The sequence below is a fragment of the Bufo bufo genome, chromosome 1, assembly GCF_905171765.1.
Source record: "Bufo bufo chromosome 1, aBufBuf1.1, whole genome shotgun sequence".
NCBI lineage: Eukaryota > Metazoa > Chordata > Amphibia > Anura > Bufonidae > Bufo > Bufo bufo.
Window position 1 is genome coordinate 353,422,176 of NC_053389.1, and position 20,457 is coordinate 353,442,632.

General features: G+C 41.8%; 1 protein-coding gene across 1 annotated transcript in view; it reads right to left on the reverse strand.

Annotated features, from left to right (window-relative positions):
• The window catches only part of NME5 (NME/NM23 family member 5), a 119,689-nt gene that overhangs the window by 16,988 nt on the left and 82,244 nt on the right, over positions 1-20,457 (reverse strand). The window contains exon 4 of the mRNA XM_040415671.1: positions 16,994-17,094. Coding sequence (XP_040271605.1) covers positions 16,994-17,094 — 101 coding nt within the window. The remainder of the gene's footprint in view (positions 1-16,993; positions 17,095-20,457) is intronic.

Sequence of the window (20,457 nt, forward strand, 5' to 3'; positions counted from 1 at the left end):
AGTGAAGTCCCTAGCTTGTCTGGCCACTGTTAGAGCACTTGTCCTGAGAAGGGCAACCCCCAGCCAGTCTGGGATCACAGAACTGCTCTCAACTTTCCCTCTCCTAGCTCACATAAACCCCTTCCTCCAACCTTTCTGGAATATCTGTTTCAGCAAATATTTGTACTTTACATGAAATACTTTTTTTTTTTTAAATCTGCATTGTACCATTCCTCTGTTATTCCAATTTAACAATAAACTTGGCATTACTATTACACTGACACTATCATAGTGTGTACTGACCTGCCCCACAGAAAGGGGATTGTTAACGCTGAGCTGTTAATTTATTTGTAATTTCCATTAGGAATTGAAATTTGTAATAAAACATTCCTTTAAAAATGTGTAAATGCATATGTAGCTTATAATTTAAATTTACATATATGTAACAGCGCAACCCAATACCTTAACCCCTTCCCAACATTCGCTGCATTATTATGGCGCAGCGGGAAGTGATTTCCCACAAACCACAGTTATAGTACGGCGCACCAATTAGGTGGGCACAGCAGCTGTGTGCGCTCGATCAGTGCAGGGGCCCTGCGGATTAACCCCTTATATGCTGTAATGAAGGCTGACCGTGGCATATAGGAGCTTCAAAGAGGGAGGGGGCTGACATGGCATCTGAAAACCATTCCAGCAAAATGTGCTTTCAAGTGAATCAAGGTAATCAATATTAAGGTTTGTTTGCTGTTAACCCTGGTTGTGTAAGAGGCAAAAAGACTGATTAAAATAAAAAATTCTGCAAAAAAAATATGAAATGTTTAAATTTCACCTCCATTTTGGAACCCTAAAGGGTTAACACAGTTTCTAAAATCATAAAAATCACAATAATCATGAATAATTTGAGGGGCGTAGCTTTTAAAATGGGGTATTTATGGGTGGTTTCTGTCATATGTAAGCCTCTCAAAGTCACTTCAAAACTGTATTGGTCCGAAAAATAGTTTTGGAAATTTTCTTGGAAATTTTAAAAATTGCTTCTAAAATTCTAAGCCTTCTAATGTCCTAAGAAATAAAATGACATTTACCAAATCATGCCAACACAAAGTAGACATACGGTGAATGTCAAGTAATAGCTATTTTGTGAGGTATCACTATCTGTCTTAAAAGCAGAGAAATTGAAGTTTAGAAAATTGCTAACCTTTCCAAACTGTAAATTTGGGATTTTTTTTTATAAATAAAAGGTATCAACCCAATTTTACCACTAACATGAAGTACAATATGTCCCGAAAAATTAGTTTCAGAATCGCTTGCATAAGTATAAGCTTCCAAAGTTATTACCACATTAAGTGACACATCAGATTAGCAAAATTACAGTGTCAGGAAGGTGAAAAATGGCTGGAAAGGATTAACCCCTTCAACCCCGGTCCAGTTTTCATAGAAAGTCCAGGCCATTTTTTGCAAATCTGAGGTGTCATTTCATGTGGTAATTACTTTGGAACACTTTTACTTATCCAAGCCATTCTGAGACTGTTTTCTAGTGACACATTGTACTTCACGTCAGTCATAAATGAGTGAATATATTTCACCTTTATTTATGAAAAATTCACAATTTGCAAAATTTCTATTTCTCTGCTTTTAAAACAGAAAGTGATACATCATAAAATATTAATTGCTTAACATTTCCTACATGTCTACAATCATTTTGAAAATGTCATTTTACACTGACCAAAAATATAAATGCGACACTTTCGGATTTGCTCCTATTTTGTATGAGCTGAACTCAAAGATCTGAAACATTTTCTACATACAGAAAATACTCAAATATTGTTCACAAATCTGTCTAAATCTGAGTTAGTAAGCACTTCTCCTTTGCCGCCTCACAGGTGTGGCATATCAAGGTGCTAATTAGACAGCATGAATATTGCACAGGTGTGCCTTAGACTGCCAACAATAAAAGCCCACTCTGAAATGTGCAGTTTGATCGCACAGCACAATGTCACAGATGTCGCAACGTTTCAGGGAGCGTGCAATTGGCATGCTGACTGCAGGAATGTCTACCAGAGCTGTTGCCCGTGCAATGAATGTTCATTTCTCTACCATAATCAGTCTCCAAAGGCGTTTCAGAGAATATAATTGTCTGAGACCAGCCACCCGGACAGCTGCAGCAACAATCTGTTTGCATAACCAAAGAATTTCTGCACAAACTGTCAGAAACCGTCTCAGGGAAGCTCATCTGCATGCTCGTCGTCCTCATCTGGGTCTGGACCTGACTGCTGTTCGTCATCGTCACCGACTTGAGTGGGCAAATGCTCACATTCGATGGCGTCTGGCACGTTGGAGAGGCGTTCTGTTGACGTATGAGTCCCGGTTTTCACTGTTCAAGGCAGATGGCAGACAGTGTGTATGACGTCGTGTGGGTGAGCGGTTTGCTGACGTTAACGTTGTGGATCGAGTGGCCCATGGTGGCGGTGGGGTTATGATGTGGGTAGGTGTATGTTATGGACAACGAACACAGGTGCATTTTATTGATGGCATTTTGAATGCACAGAGATACCGTGATGAGATCCTGAGGCCCACTGTTGTGCCATTCATCCACGACGATCACCCCATGTTGCAGCATGATAATGCACGGCCACACATTGCAAGGATCTGTACACAATTCCTGGAAGCTGAAAACATCCCAGTTCTTGCATGGCCAGCATACTCACCGGACATGTCACCCATTGAGCATGTTTGGGATGCTCTGGATAGTTGTATATGACAGCGTGTTCCAGTTCCTGCCAATATTCAGCAACTTCGCACAGCTATTGAAGAGGAGTGGACCAACATTCCACAGACCACAATCAACAACCTGATCAACTCTATGCGACAGAGATGTGTTCACTGCGGGATGCAAATGGTGGCCACACATTTTGGGGGGCGTATGTCCCAGGGTGCCTGCTCAATGATTTGAGCAGGCACCTTGTTCCGATCACCGCCCGCCGTTGATCGGAAATACACAGGACGTACAGGTATGCCCTGTGACCTTAAGTACCAGGACATCAGGGCGTACCTGTACACCCTGTGTCCTTAAGAGGTTAAGGACCAGTTCAGTTCTGAAGTCACTTTGTGAGGCTTACATAGTCGAAACTAACCATAAATGACCAAATTTTAGAAACTACTCCCCTCAAGTTATTCATAACTGATTTTACAAACTTTGTGAACCCTTAGGCCCCTTGAAGACAAGCGTGTCCGGATTAGGTCCAGATGCTTTGCGTCTGCAATCAGGGAAAATTGTGCGAGTAGGTACGCAATTGCAGTCAGTTTTGACTGCGATTGCGTTCCGATGTTCAGTTTTTATCGCGCGAGTGCAATGCGTTTTGCACATGCGTGATAAAAAACTGATTGAGGTACCCAGACCCGAACCCGGACTTCTTCACTGAAGTTCAGGTTTGGGTTAGGTGTTTTGTATATTTTATTTTCCCTTATAGCATGGTTATAAAGGAAAATAATAGCATTCTGAATACGGAATGCTTACTAAAATGTGTCTTTAGGGGTTAAAAAATGTTGCGTGAACAACAGGATGAGGCGAGTTATTTATTTTATTTTTTAACGCCTAAAGCCACAGGGAAAATAATACAGTAAATTGACTTTAATCAATTTACTTACATCATCTCCTAGCAACCACTTGCTTGCGATTTTCACGCAGACCCATTCATTTCTATGGGGCCTGCGTTGAGTGAAAAACACAGACTATAGAACATGCTGCGATTTTCACGCAACGCACAAGTCATGCGTGAAAATCACCGCTCATCTGAACAGCCCCATTGAAGGGAATGGGTCCAGATTCAGTGCGGGTGCAATACGTTCATCTCACGCATTGCACCCGCACGGAATTCTCGCCCGTGTGAAAGGGGCCTAAGGTGGCCCACAAGAATGAAAGGAAAATGGCAGATTTTCCATTTTTTTCTGTAACACATCAAGGGTTAAGAAACAAAACTCAATATCTATTACCCTGATTCTGTAGTTTACATAAACACCCCACATGTGATGATAAACTGATGCAAGGGCAGTGTGCAGTAGAAAAGGAGTGCCATATGGTTTTTGGAAGGCAGATTTTACTGGACTGGTTTTTAGACACTATGTCACATTTGAACCCTACCCCCAACCCCCCAACCCCCCACCATGCACACTACAGTAGAAACTCCCAAAAAGTGGCCCCATTTTGGAAATTACGGGATAAGGTGACAGTTTTATTGATACTATTTTGGGGTACATATGATTTTTGATAGGTCTATATTACACTTTTTGTGAGGCAAGGCAACCAAAAATTGGCTGTTTTGGCACAGTTTTTACTTGTTTTTTACAATGCTCATCTGACAGGATAGATCATGTGCCATTTTTATAGAGCAGGATGTTACGTTCCCGAAAATATCAAATATGTCTACTTTTTTGTTTGTTTGAGTTCTACATAATAAAGCATTTTTGTGTCTCCATTTTCTGAACGCCATATTTTTTTAAATTTCTCTGCCGATCGTCTTGTGCAGGGGCTAGTTTTTTTTATTGGTATCATTTTTGGGTACATATAATTTTTTGATCATTCAATATTACACTTTATGGGGCAAGATGACCAAAAAATTGGTCGTTTTGGCACAGTTTTTATATATTTATTTTTACGGTGTTCATCTGATGGGGTAGGTCATGTGATATTTTTATAGAGCCGGTAGATACGGACGTGGCAATACCTAATATGTATACTTTTTAAAATTTAAGTTTTAAACAAAAGCATTTTTGGAACAAAAAAAATCATGTTTTAGTGTCTCCATTTTCTGACTGATTAATTATATATTTTTTTTACAGAATGTATTTTGTAGGGGTTAATTTTTTGCGGGATGAGGCGACTGTTTGATTGGTACTAATTTGGGATACATACAATTTTTGATCGCTTAGTATTGCAGTTTTTGTGTTGTAAGGTGACAAAAATGTTTTTTTTTTTTTGGCACAGCTTTTATTTTTTTTATGTGTTTATCTGATAGGGTAGATTATGTGATATATTCATAGAGCTGTTATGGACGTGGCGATACCTCATATGTGTGTTTTTTCATCTTTTCTATTTTTTTACCATAAAATCAGGGGAAAGAGGTGTTTTCTTTTTTTTACTTGAAACTTAATTTTTTTTTTTTTATTAAAAATATTTTTTTTTCATTCCCCCCCCCACTTTGGGACTTCCCCTCTGCAAGGCCTTACAATACATCTTTTACAATACACTGTTGCTTAGGAGACACAGCCAGGGGCTGGAACTCCTAGGTCCCAATGCCTCTGCACACCGCTCTGGTACCCGTCCGATCAGAATGACATAGTAGTACGTCGAATTGCAGGAAGTTTCCTCCAGCTATTACGTAATATTACGTCATTGGTCGGGAAGGGGTTAATATTATAATATTATAAGGGGTTTGTCTGGCCTAAACTAAACTAATGGGAGGCAGCAGTGTGTTAAAAAATCCTTACCTTTCAAATCAACCAGTCTTCCAGTGTCATGGCTCTCGGCAGTCACCTTGAGACTGGAAGTGGCATGGACCCGTTCTTGGTCATGAGACCACTGCAGTCAATCAATGGCCTCAGCGATAAAGGTTTTTATTTTATTATCTTGAACACTACTGCTGTCTACCATTAGTTTTTTTTTCAATAGTCAGGACAACCCGTAATGAAAAAAGGACAATTCATTCCTGAACCCACTCTGATAAAGTGTTGCCGCACTATAATCTTCCCTGGGACTGCAGCCAATGACATATTGTTTCACTGCAGTGGTGACATTTCAATTACTGCTGCAGCCTCCGCAGTCTTGCACTGTACACTGCAGAGGCTAGTGACTACAGCAGTATAAGGAACAACATTGGCTGCAGCCCAGAATCATTTTTAGCTTTGTTTTCTTAGAATTCCAATTGAAATGTGGAATTTATAGTCATGGAGAAAAAGGGAATTAAATAGAATTTTTACCAGCATACAGAGAGTGTATGACAAAATGATCAAAGGGGGTTTAGTTAAAGTCAACAGAGGTGTGGTAGATTCTAAAAGAATCTTTTATGCAAAGATCAGGCTTTGAGGAGCATGTCTCACAACTGTAAATTGTGTCTTTCCTGATTCTGCTTCTGGAGCATACCAGACAGTTTTTTGTGGCTATGTCTCTGTGGGAAATGCTGCCCTTGCATTATTCTGCTCTCACTTCCTGTGGCCCTGCTCCCTTCCCCTTCCCCTTCCTGTTCCCCAAATAAAATGGTCTTTATTACTTTTTCTTGAAAGTACAGGAATTATCCTCTGTTTCCTGCACTTCTGTATACAGGGTGGGCCATTTATATGGATACACCTTAATAAAATGGCAATGGTTGGTGATATTAACTTCCTGTTTGTGGCACATTAGTATATGTGAGGGGGGAAACTTTTCAAGATGGGTGGTGACCATGGTGGCCATTTTGAAGTCGGCCATTTTGAATCCAACTTTTGTTTTTTCAATAGGAAGAGGGTCATGTGAAACATCAAACTTATTGGGAATTTCGCACGAAAAACAATGGTGTGCTTGGTTTTAACGTAACTTTATTATTTCATGAGTTATTTACAAGTTTCTCTTTGTTTACAGCCATTGACATGTCGGAGGTTAACACGTGAGGAGCGGATAGAAATTGTGTTGATGTCTGGTGAACGCAGTAACCGGGTCATTGCAGCAGATTTCAATGCAAGACACCCTACGAGACCACCCATCTCCCATGCTACAGTTAGCAAACTGCTTGCTAAGTTTCGTGAAACTGGTTCAGTGTTGGATTTGCCAAAATGTGGACGCATGAAATCTGTCTCTAATGAAGAAACATCAGTGGCTGTCCTAGCTTCATTCAGCAAGAGCCCACAGCGTAGCACTCGCCGCATGTCACTGGAGAGTGGCATTAGTCGAACATCCCTTCGGCGGATATTAGCTACTCACAAATGGCACCCTTACAAACTCCAGCTACTGCAGCATCTCAACGAGGATGACCCAGATCGGCGCACTGAATTTGCAGAATGGGCAAAACAAAAATTGGAACAGGACCCTCAGTTTACGCAGAAGATTTTGTTCAGTGATGAGGCAAACTTTTATGTGAATGGTGAAGTTAAACAAAACCACCGCTATTGGTCTGACACTAACCCACATTGGATAGATCCCTCCAAGACTGTTGGAACAAAAAAAATTTATGGTGTGGTATATGGGGTACAAAGATAGTGGGGCCATTCTTCATCAATGGAAACCTCAAGGCCACTGGATATGCGAAATTGCTACATGATGATGCGTTTCCCTCTTTATGCACGGAAGCTGGCACGTTCCCTGAGTTTTTCCAGCAAGATGGTGCACCACCACATTATGGGTGTCAGGTCCGAGCATTCCTAGATGAACAGTTTCCTGGAAAGTGGATTGGTCGTCGTGGGCCAGTTGAATGGTCCCCAAGGTCTCCCGATCTGACCCCCTTAGACTTTTATCTTTGGGGTCATCTGAAGGCAATTGTCTATGCTGTGCAGATCCGAGATGTGCAGCACCTGAAACTACGGATACTGGAAGCCTGTGCTAGCATTTCTCCTGCGGTGTTGCTATCAGTGTGTGAAGAGTGGGAGAAGAGGGTTGCATTGACAATCCAACACAATGGGCAGCACATTGAACACATTTTATAAGTGGTCAGAAACTTGTAAATAACTCATGAAAGAATACAGTTACGTTAAAACCAAGCACACCATTGTTTTTCGTGTGAAATTCCCAATAAGTTTGATGTGTCACATGACCCTCTTCCTATTGAAAAAACAAAAGTTGGATTCAAAATGGCCGACTTCAAAATGGCCGCCATGGTCACCACCCATCTTGAAAAGTTTCCCCCCTCACATATACTAATGTGCCACAAACAGGAAGTTAATATCACCAACCATTGCCATTTTATTAAGGTGTATCCATATAAATGGCCCACCCTGTATTACAAAGGCATTATACAGGGCTATTTGCATCAGGTATATTACCAATTTTTTATACCACGCCCAATTTTTGCAGAGAGCAGTGTATGGTTGCAGTATCTGGTCTGACAGATCCACCCCTCCCATAAACCTATTAGGCCCCTTTCACACGAGCGAGTATTCCGCACGGATGCGATGCGGGAGGTGAACGCATTGCACCCGTACTGAATACTGACCTATTCATTTCTATGGGGCTGTGCACACGAGCAGTGATTTTCACGCATCACTTGTCTTTGTGCGTTTTTCACGCAACGCAGGCCCCATAGAAGTGAATGGGGTTGCGTGAAAATCGCAAGCATCTGCAAGCAAGTGCGGATGCGGTGCGATTTTCACGCACGGTTGCTAGGAGACGATCGGGATGGAGCCCCGATCATTATTATTTTCCCTTATAACATGGTTATAAGGGAAAATAATAGCATTCTGAATACAGAATGCATAGTAAAACAGCGCTGGAGGGGTTAAATTTTTTTTAAAAATCATTTAACTCACCTTAATCCACTTGCTCGCGTAGCCCGGCATCTCCTTGTGTCTCCTTTGTTGAAGGACCTATGGTGAGCATTAAATACAGTTACAGGACCTTTGATGACGTCACTCCGGTCATCACATGGTACGTCACATGATCTTTCACCATGGTAAAAGATCATGTGACGTACCATGTGATGACCGGAGTGACGTCATCACAGGTCCTTTACCCAGGTCCTAAAGAAAGGAGACAGAAGCAGATGCCGGCTGCGCTATCAAGTGGACTAAGGTGAGTTAAACATTTTTTTATTTTTTTTAACCCCTCCAGCGCTATTTTACTATGCATTCTGTATTCAGAATGCTATTATTTTCCCTTATAACCATGTTATAAGGGAAAATAATACTATTTACAGAACACCGATCCCAAGCCCGAACTTCTGTGAAGAAGTTCGGGTTTGGGTACCAAACATGCGTGATTTTTCTCACGCGAGTGCAAAACGCATTACAATGTTTTGCACTCGCGCTGAAAAATCGTGGGTGTTCCCGCAACGCACCCGCACATTTTCCCGCAACGCCCGTGTGAAAGAGGCCTTATAGTTCTGAATGCACACAGGCTTGGGGGCTGATTCTGTGGATCCATGAACTGGGACAGGGGTGGATCTCAGTATGTATGGTTACTACAAGGACATCACGCTTGGCTTTGTACTTAACAAGCATCCTGTTATCACTGCAAACTGCCCTGCTTTCCCTCACCTTTATTCTTTGGTCTATAAAATTTTTAGGCAGATGTTTTTGGTTTCGTCTGATAGTTCCGCATGCAACAGTGTCTCTGAAAAACAGGCATTTCAGTAGTGGGACACTTGTGTAGAAGTTGTCAAGGTACAAGTTGTACCTTTGACTTAGCAGGCAGTGAATCAAGTCCATACTATTTTGCCAGGGGGGGGACTCTGGGGGTTCGATTTTTGAATCTTTTCCCTCGTAAACTCTGAATTTATGTGTATAGCCACTTCGGATTTCACATAATTTGTAGATTTTGATGCCATACTTGTCCTGTTTGTTGAGCAGGTATTGGCGAAAATGCAGTCTGCCCTTGAAGTGCACAAGTGATTAATCAATGGAAAGATGCTTTTAAGGGTTGTATACCTGGGCTAACTTGAGATTATGATGATCTATAATGGGCCGAATTGTGTGTAAAGAATCATATCCAGGATCATTAGGGGGTGGACCATCTGCTGTTATAATGTATATTGTTATAATGTAGAAATTTCAGGAGAACGCATAGGGCCCTAGGCATAATGGTGCATGTGATGTAAAAGGTCATTACTCCAATATGACCGTAGTGATGTTTTTTTTTTAACTATACCCATATTAAGTATTCGACCCCAAATAATTTTCTTGCGCTTATCACATGGTCCATCACCATGGTGATGGACCATGTGATGAGCGCAGTGATGTCACCAAAGGTCCTTTTCTCCCAGGTTCTCAAAGAAGAAGAAAGAAGAAGAAAGAAGACAAGCCGAGCTGCGCAAACAAGTGGATGAGGTGAGTTTAACAAAAAAAAACAAGAATGCTATTGTTTTCCCTTATAACCATGTTATAAGGGAAAATAATAAAATCTACACAACACCGATCCCAAACCCGAAATTTTGTGAAGAAGTCCGGGTTCGGGTATGGGTACCAAACATGCCAATTTTTCTCATGTGCGTGCATAACGCATTAAAACGCTTTGCAATTGTGCGGAAAAATCGCGCATTTTCCCACGATGCACCCGCATCCTGTCTGGCCCTCACACGCGACGCCCGTGTGAAAGAGGCTTAAGGCCTCTTTCACACGAGCGTGACGGATAGGCTCCGGATGCGTTCAGTGAAATTCGCACCATTTTGCAAGCAAGTTCAGTCAGTTTTGTCTGCGATTGCGTTCAGTTGTTTAGTTTTTTCTGCATGTTTGCAATGCGTTTTGATGCGTTTTTCACGCGCATGATAAAAAACTGAAGGTTTAGGCTACATGCACATTAACGTGGCTTGTTTCCGTGTCCGTTCCGTTTTTTTTTTTGCAAAAATGCGGACAGCACACTGAGTGCAGTCCGCATCAGTATGTCCGTTCCGTAGCCCCGCAAAAAAACTAGAACATGTCCTATTCTGTTTTTTTAGGCAGTTACAATGGATCCGCAAAAAAACGGATGGCATACGGATGTCATCCGTCTTCATGTTCGTGTGCATGTAGCCTTACAAACAACATCAGTAAAAAACGCATTGCATCCGCACTTGCTTGCGGATGCAATGCGTTTTTCACTAAAGCCCCATTCACTTCTTTGGGGCCAGGGCTTTGTTAAAAAACGCAGAATATAGAACATGCTACGTTTTTCACGCAACGCAGAACTGATGCTTGAAAAAAAAACGCTCATGTACAGAGACACATTGAAATGAATGGGTCAGGATTCAGTGCGGGTGCTATGCGTTCACGTCACGCATTGCACCCGCGCGTAAAACTCGCTCATGTGAAAGGGGCCTAATCCTTCTGTGAGAGGATTCATCACTTAACCCCTTCCCGCATTTTCACATACATGTATGTGGGGGAACGTGGTGCCTTACCGCATTCCCACGTGCATGTACATAATGGGATCGGGCGGGCGCAGGAGCTGCACCCGCCCGATCCACAGCACAGACCCAGGGCCGGATCAAGAGCATCATGGGCCTGGTGCTGAGGATTTTGCTGGGCCTTTTTATGGAACTGCACTCAGTGTCTTAATTACATATATATTTTATCGATACCATTAAAGTATTTTGTTCCTGCAACTACCCCTTCATTTGGCGTCTATCTTGGCAACATGGAGGGGGACCACGGGAGGGGGACCCTGAGGGTGGGGGCACCCTCAGGGCACTATAGTGTCAGGAAAACCGCTTTGTTTTCCTGACACTATAGTGATCATTTAACATTACTATGAAGATTACTGTTTTCTAGCTGCTGTGGACTGTGGACAACAGCAGCTGGTGCTGTTCCTGTAATGCCGCGGCCCACCGGATATGACCTCAGTAGTGATGGGAAGTTCGGATCTTTCAAATGAACCGATTCATGAATCGGATCTTCGGTTCACTTGCTGAGTCACTGACTGCTGAGCTGACTCGCAAGTGAACCGAAGACTCTAGGTGAGGGTGCGCATGCGCAGATGCTATCCATTCGATTCACTTGCTGCTGCTGACTCAGTCGGCTCTTCAGCTCTCTAATGAGTGAGTCAGGATCAGGAAGAGTGATGGATTATAGTGATAGTGAAGGGAAGCTGAGGCTGACGCCGGACAGGAGTCAGGAGCTGTCACTGTGGTGTGCATTGTTGTCTGTTGTGCATTGTTACCCACAGTGACAACAGTCTGACACTGACAGTAGTACAACGAACCAAGTGAAGTGAAATGTGAATGCACGCACAGGGAAAACTATGTGCTGAATTGATAACAGTATTACAGTAACACAGTCACTGGCTGATAATAAAATAGTCCCCACTTAACGGAATCCGTAAAGGAGATGTGAACCCACCCTTAGTTATATAGCTACTGAATGAGATGCCTTCAACATATATATCTCCTGAGAAGCCAATTTGATCCTAAAGGGTTAATTCAACCTGTAATCTAAACTCTGTGTCATCTGTCACTTCTCTTATCTCTCTGCTCCTGTCCCTTAATCTTATCACTGCTGCAACAAAAGCAGCCAAGAGCCTCAGTGTAAACTGTTCTAGACTCTGACTCACGGCTCTTTTAACACAAAGAATCGAATGAGTCTCTAACTAATCGGATCTTTAGATTCTTTTAACCTGAGACTCATTCCATTCATTTCTATTCTTAGACTCCCTGTACTACTCAGACTCAGAGCTGCTAGTGCTTGCCTTGCCTCAGCTCTGATTGGTTGGTGGGCGGGGAGGGGCTGGCAGAAGCAGCTTCCACTCTAGGATCATATTACGCTCCTCCCGAGTCCCTCCCTCAGGCTCCTGCTGCCAGCGTGAGGTGAGCGTCTCTGCATTGTCGCTGCGCTGTGTACAACAGAGGACTTTTAGCGCGGGCCGCTCCCGACGGCCTTTTGGCTGGCGGATAGGCCTATTTTATGGTAGGTAAAGGAATCCCAGCTGCTGTGTCTTTGTGAATAAGCCTCTTTTTATTTTCTCAAAGTAGAATTTCCTACAACCAGGTTGTAGGACATTCTACTTTGAGAAAATAAAAAATATTTTAAAAAGTTGACATATTAGGTATCGCCGCGTTCGTAACAACCTGCTCTATAAAAATACCACATGATCTTACCCCTCAGGTGAACACCGTAAAAAATATTAAATAAAAACTGTGTCTAAAAAGCCATTTTTTGTCACCTTACATCACAAAAAGTGTAATAGCAAGCGATCAAAAAGTCATATGCACCCCAAAATGGTGCCAATCAAACTGTCATCTCATCCCGCTAAAATGATACACTACATAAGACAATCGCCAAAAAAATAAATAAATACGGCTCTCAGACTATGGAGACACTAAAACATGATTTATTTATTTTTTATAAAAACTGTGATAAAAGTGCAACACCAAGTGATCAAAAAGGCATATGCCCCCCGAAATAGTACCAATCTAACCGTCTCCTCATCCTGCAAAAAATTAGCTCCTACCTCAGACAGTCACCCATAAAATAAAAAACAATGGCTCTCAGACTATAGAGACACTAAAACATTATTTTTTTTGTTTCAAAAATTATATTATTGTGTAAAACTTAAATAAATATAAAAAGTATACATATTAGGTATTGCCACATCCGTTATAACCTGCTCTATAAAAATATCACATGACCTAACCCCTCAGATGAACATCGTATAAAAAAAAAAAATGTGTCAAGATAACGCAATTTTTTGTCACCTTACCTCACAAAAAGTGTAATACCAAGCGATCAAAAAGTCATATGCACCCTAAAATAGTACAAATCAAACCGTAATTCCATACCGAAAAAAATTAGCCCCTACATAATACAGTAGCCCAAAAAATTAAAACGATGGCTTTCAGAATATGGAGACACCAAAATTTTTTTTTCCAAAAATGCTTTCATATGTAAAACTGAAACAAACAACCAAAAAAGTCATATTTGGTATTGTCGAGTCCGTAACCACCTGCTCTATAAAAATACCACATGATCTAACCTGTCAGATGAACATTGTAAATAACAAAAAATAAAAATGGTGCCAGCTATTTTTTGTTACCTTGCCTCACAAAAAGTGTGATATAGAGCAACCAAAAAATCATATGTACCCTAAAATAGTACCAACAAAACTGCCACCTTAACCCGTATTTTACAAAATGGGGTATTTTTTTGGAGTTTGTACTCTAGGGGTGCCGTGTGCCCGTACAGCAGTTTACAGAAACACCCCATACTGTATGTGATCGTAAAGTACAGAATCAAGGCAATAAATATTGAGTTTTGTTTGGCTGTTAACTCTTGCTTTGTTACTGGCAAAAAATTGATTAAAATGGAAAATCTGCCCAAAAAGTTAAATTCTAAAATTTCATCTACATTTTCCTTTAATTGTTGTGGAACACCTAAAGGGTTAACAAAGTTTGTAAACTCTGTTATGAATACCTTGAGGGGTGTAGTTTCTAAAATGTGGTGATTTCTAATATACAAGCCCCAGAAAGTGACTTCATAACTGAACTGGTCCTGAAAAAATTGGGTTTTGGACATTTTCTTAAAAATTGTAAGATTTGCTTCTAAACTTCTAAGCCTTCTAACATCCCCAAAAAATAAAATGTCATTTTCAAAATGATCCAAACGTGAAGTAGACATATATTAAAGTAATAACTATTATTGGAGCTATTACTATCTATTATAAGAGTAGAGAAATAGAAATTTGGAAAGTTTTCAAAATTTTAGGTAAATTTGGTATTTTTTTATAAATAAAAATGAAATATTTTGACTCAATTTTGCCACTGTCATTAAGTACAATATGTGACGAGAAAACAATCTCAGAATGGCCTGGATAAGTAAAAGCGGTTTAAAGTTATTACCACATAAAGTGACACATGTCAGATTTGCAAAACTAGGCTGCGTCCTGAAGGTGAAAAATGGCTGTGTCCTGAAGGGGTTAATGAATCAGACGAAGAGGTAAGAAAAGGTTCTTGTTCTCCACTGTCAGAGTCAGACTCTGAGGCTAGAATGGCATAAGCCTCCTCAGCACTGTAAACCTGTTAAGACATTTTGCAACTTTAAGGCCCCTTTCACACGGGCGTTGCAGGAAAATGTGCGGGTGCGTTACGGGAACACCTGCGATTTTTCCGCACAAGTGCAAAACATTGTAATGCGTTTTGCACTCGCGTTGGAAAAATCGCGCATGTTTGGTACCCATACAGAATGCATAGTAAAATAGCGCTGGAGGGGTTAAAAAAATAAAATAATAATAATTTAACTCACCTTAGGCCACTTGATCGCGATGCTCGGCATCTCCTTCTGTCTCCTTTACTGAACAGGACCTGTGGTGAGCATTCATTACAGGTCAAGGACCTGTGGTGACGTCACTCCGGTCATCACATGATCCATCACCATGGTAAAAGATCATGTGATGGATCATGTGATGACCGGAGTGATGTCACCACAGGTCCTTGACCTGTAATGAATGCTCACCACAGGTCCTGTTCAGTAAAGGAGACAGAAGGAGATGCCGGGCATCGCGATCAAGTGGACTAAGGCGAGTTAAATTATTATTTATTTATTTTTAACCCCTCCAGCGCTATTGTACTTTGCATTCTGTATTTAGAATGCTATTATTTTCCCTTATAACCATGTTATAAGGGAAAATAATAATGATCGGGTCTCCATCCCAATCGTCTCCTAGCAAACGTGCGCGAAAATCGCACCGCATCCACACTTGCTTGCGGATGCTTGCGATTTTCACGCAACCCCATTCACTTCTATGGGGCCTGCGTTGAGTGAAAAACGCAGAATATAGAGCATGCTGCGATTTTCACTCAATGCACAAGTGATGCGTGAAAATCACCGCTCATGTGAACAGCCCCATAGAAATGAATGAGTCGGTATTCAGTGCGGGTGCAATGCGTTCAACTCACGCATCGCATCCGTGCGGAAATCTCGCCCGTGTGAAAGGGGCCTAACAACTAATACTAACTTGGAAAGTAAATTTTTTAATTTTTAATAACAAATATTGTCTAACCTACCCTAAAAATAGAATGAATCCCTACTTAACCCTTATAAATCCCTAATACTAAGATAAGGACCCAAACAAGTTTTCTCCCCAACATGTTAAATTATATTTTTTTTTATTCAGAAAAAGATTGAAAAAAAAAGTGCTCCAAAAGCATTGGAGCTTTATATCAGTCACTGCTGACAGAGATGTGTCAGTGCTGGCAAAATCAGTGAAAGGGACTGGCCACAGATAGAAGAAGTGGTTCGGAGGTATGAAGGGGGATTGAAACACAGAGTATTTATAAAATCAAAGACAAGTACTGAGGTTCCCAATAATATTTTTCCATTTTTTTTTTTTTTTTTTTTTACAATAAACGTTAGTCTAACTTATCCTAAAACTAGAGCTCTAACTCTGATAAATTCCTAACTAACCCTGATAAATTCCTAATAAAAGACCCAAATAAGCTTTCTCCCCAATATGCTAAATGATCCCCAATTATTTTTTCTTTATATTCAGGAAAAAAATGAAACAAAAAGTGCTCCAAAGGCAGTGGAGCTTTATATCAGTCAGTATATCTGCTGACAGAAATTGGTCACTGCTGGCAAAATCAGTAACAGGCCACAGATAGAAGATAGCAGTTCAGAGGTGGGGGGGGGGGGGGGGGGGAGAATTGAAACGCAAGGTACTTTCCATGCTAACAGGCTCACTGATAGATTACTGACCAGAACAGGTCAGTGATATCAATGGCAGGGACTGGGGGGGGGGGGGGGTTGAGGGGGGGGTGTTTGGGGGGGGGGATGTACTGTCACTATTAGTAAATCACTGACCCGAAAACAGTGACAGGTCAATGATATTGTAGTAGGGAGAAATGAGGAGTGTTGGTGGGTCACTTTTTTTTTTTTTTTGACAGGTCTCTGGCTCTAATCAATTCTCTCACAGAAATGAGAGGATCGAAGCTGGGAGATAGCTTTCTGTTACATAATTTATTGTGATTGGTCCGTTCCTGGCAGTGAACCAATCACAATGATAGCCAGACGGGACAACAGTAGGAGATGTGTGAATATGCGAATGATCACTGACAGAGAGGAACAGACCAATCACAGTGATCTGCACCTGGGACCACAGCTGAATGGTCCCTGGCCAGCAAGCGGAGATGTTCAGTCCTGGACACAGTCGGGTAAGTGGAGTTTCAGATGCACTATCATGGCCAGGGAGCATTTAAGTGAATGCCATGCATGTACGGCGCAATGCAGTCTGGCACAGCATTCCCCGCTGTACATATACGGCATAATGCATTAAGGGGTTAAGACAAATATATATCGTTGTTAACAGTAAAGTCAAATGTCCGGTTGCATAAAACCTTCAAGTGATGGTAATTTTCAACTGTATGTAGTAAATTACCTTCAGGAAACATAAATCGAATTTCACGTTCAGCTGAAGTTAAACAGTAACTTCCATGTACAGCATTGCGGAGGTCATCAGTTCCATAGATAGCCCTGATACTGAAACAAAATAATATAATCAATAAATAAATCAGGTGTTGCAACACATTCAAATGATTCATTACTGGAAAAAAAAACATACATTTAAAGGGACAATTCCATCAGAAAGGGGTATTTTCTTAAAGGGGTTGTGCACTTTTTTTTTTTCAGTGCTCCCCAACTGTCTCACTTTTTTATGTCCACAGTGCCCCCCCCCGTCCCTCTTAACAGCGACCTCAATAGCACCCCACCTCCTTAACACAGCACCTCTCCCCCTTAACAGTAACCTCTACAGCTCCCTGCCCCCTTAACAGTGACAGTCATACTGACCTTATAACAGTAAAGAAAAATGGCCAAGTTGTTATGGAAATGTGGTGTAAAATTGTGTGTATGTTAATGAGGCGAAGACTTAAAGATCTGTTCTTCTAAGGGTCATGTGACAGTTTTTATGTTAGTTAAGATATGAGTGTCACAATGTAGGCGGAGGGGAGGAACACCAGAATGACAACAGAAGGAAAATGACCAGGAAGTAGGCCTCAAGGCTAGGGAAAGGTAAATGGTGACCACCTAAGGAAACCCTAAACCCAGCCCTGAGTCCTGTCAGTATGAATAGACCCTGAAGGTGGGAGTATTCATACACCGTAAACCTAGGTCCTAGTGACCCTAAAAAATCCCTCGGATTAGTGACAGGGTCTGAGACTACTGGTTCTTTCCCAGATGAACGAACCAGCATCTCCCTGAGGCCTAGTAAACAACGAGCAAATGGGAGCAACAAAATACCAAGAGAAGTACACTTATCTTCAAGAGAAAATGGATCAGCAGGAACTCAGATGAGGACCACACAACAGCTCTTCCAACTCCAGGCAGCAAATATCAACCGCATGGTATGAAGTGTGAGTTCAGGCTAAATAGAGGAGCAGTAATGACCACAAGCTACACCTGAGACACGAGGTGTGGTCATTACCAACAACAACACTGCAAGAAGTGAAAACAGATAGGCTGTCAGATGATCTAACGTGCAGCCAGTCTCTCAGGTCTTCTAACCTCTGTCACGGGAGGGACCAGGACAGTACCCCCCCCTTCTACGAGTGACCTCCGGACACCCAGGACTGACCTTATCTGGATGAGCCATGTGAAAGGCTTTCACAAGGCGACTAGCATTAATGTTGGCCGCTGGAACCCACATTCTCTCCTCTGGACCGTAGCCCTTCCAGTGAACGAGGTACTGAAGGGATCTACGGAGAATTTGTGAGTCCACTATCCTGCTGATCTGAAATTCAAGAGAACCGTCCACCATGACAGAAGCGGGAGGCAAGGAGGACAGTTCAGCAGGTTCGACATATCTCTTCAGCAATGATTTGTGGAAAACATTATGAATTTTTAAAGCCTGTGGAAGTTCAAGAAGAAAGGCTACTGGGTTAATAATGGCAGAGATCTTATATGGATCAATAAACCTTGGACCCATTTTCCAAGAAGGTACCTTCAACTTAATGTTTCTTGTGGACAGCCACACAGAATCACCCACTCTCAGGTCTGGACCACTCATATGTCTCTTGTCAGCCATTCGTTTATACTTTTTGCCCATTTTTTTTTATCATTTAGAATTTTCCGCCAAATAGATGACAAAGAAGAAGAAAATCTTTCCTCTTCAGGTATACCAGAAGTCTCAGTACCAGAAAATGTGCCAAACTGTGGATGGAACCCATATGCCCCCAAATCTGTGATAAAGTCCATGGACAAATGAGTCCAGGGTCGGGACGGGATGGACAACGGAAGTAGAGATCCTGAAGGCCGAGTATGTGTCACCTTAGCATGTGCACAAGTACTAAAAGCTGACACATAGCCCTCAACACATATACGCAACCCCGGCCACCAGAATCTACAAGAAATGAGATTAACCGTGGATCTGCTTTCAGGGTATCCTGTAAGAACTGTACAGTGATGTTCCTCGAAAACCTTGTGTAGTAATTCTGAAGGAACAAACAACTTCCCTGGAGGACAGGACTTCGATGCATCTCCCTGGGCCTCCCACACCTCTGCCTCAAGGTAGGGATAAAGTGCAGATATTACCACCCCTTCAGCCAATATCGGACCAGGATCTTCCCAATCACCCCCCCCCCACCCCCCTCCCCCCAGGAAAGCTACGTGACAAAGCTTCCGCCTTGACATTCTTAACCCCAGGGAGATAGGTGACAACGAAATTTAATCTGGTAAAAAACAACGACCATCTGGCCTGCCTTGGGTTCAGATGTTTAGCTGACTCCAGGTAAGCCAGATTTTTGTGATCGGTAATTACCGTAATAGAATGAATAGCTCCTTCCAACCAATGACGCCATTCCTTAAAAGCCAACTTAATGGCCAGCAACTCTCTATTACCTATGTCATAATTTTTTTCAGCAGTTCAGAACTTCTTTGAGAAGAAAGTACATGGGCGCCATTTACTAGGTGAAGGGCCCTGCGACAAGAGCCCTACCTCAGATGCGTCAACTTCCACAATGAATGGCTGCGACACATCCAGTTGCACCAGCTGAAAAGGCTTGTAATGCCTCATTAGACCAGACTGAGACATCCGAACCCTTCCTAGTCATGTCCGTTAAAGGTTTAACCACAGTTGAGTAGTTCAAAATGAATTAATGGTAGTAGTTGGTGAACCCCAAAAACCACATAAGCGCTTTCAGATTTTCGGGTCGATCTCAGTCCAACACAGCACAGACCTTCTCTGGATCCATACGAAAACCTGGAGATGACAGTAAGTAACCCAGGAATTGCACTTCTGCAAACACCAGAACACACACCAGCTCTTCCAACTCCAGGCAGAGAATATCAACCGCATGGTATGAAGTGTGAGTTCAAACTAAATAGAGGAGCAGTAATGACCACAAGCTACACCTGAGACAAGAGGTGTGGTCATTACCAACAACACTGCAAGAAGTGAAAACAGATAGGCTGTCAGATGAACTAATGTGCAGCCAGTCTTTCAGATCTTCTAACCTCTGTCACGGGAGGGATTATGACAATGAGTTAAGGACCTGCAAGACTCTATTGGCTAATACGGATCATTTGATGGTTCCATATTTGCATTTTTTGTAAATATTTCTAAAGATCCATACATTTTATAGAGCTTAAGCTGTCTAAAATTTTTCCAAGATTTACTTATATGCCAAATCTGGTGCAGATTAGTTCGGTCATTTAACTGTGCATAACAGACAGACAGAAATGTATTTCTATATCTATAAGAGACTACCAAAATTACCCAGCTTTGCACTTGTTTATTATTTGTGTGGTTAAAAGGTTACATCCACAATGCAAGCCATAACAGTGGCATGCACAGTGCCCCATAACAGTGTCATTCATAGTGCCTCCATAACAGTAACATCCACAGTG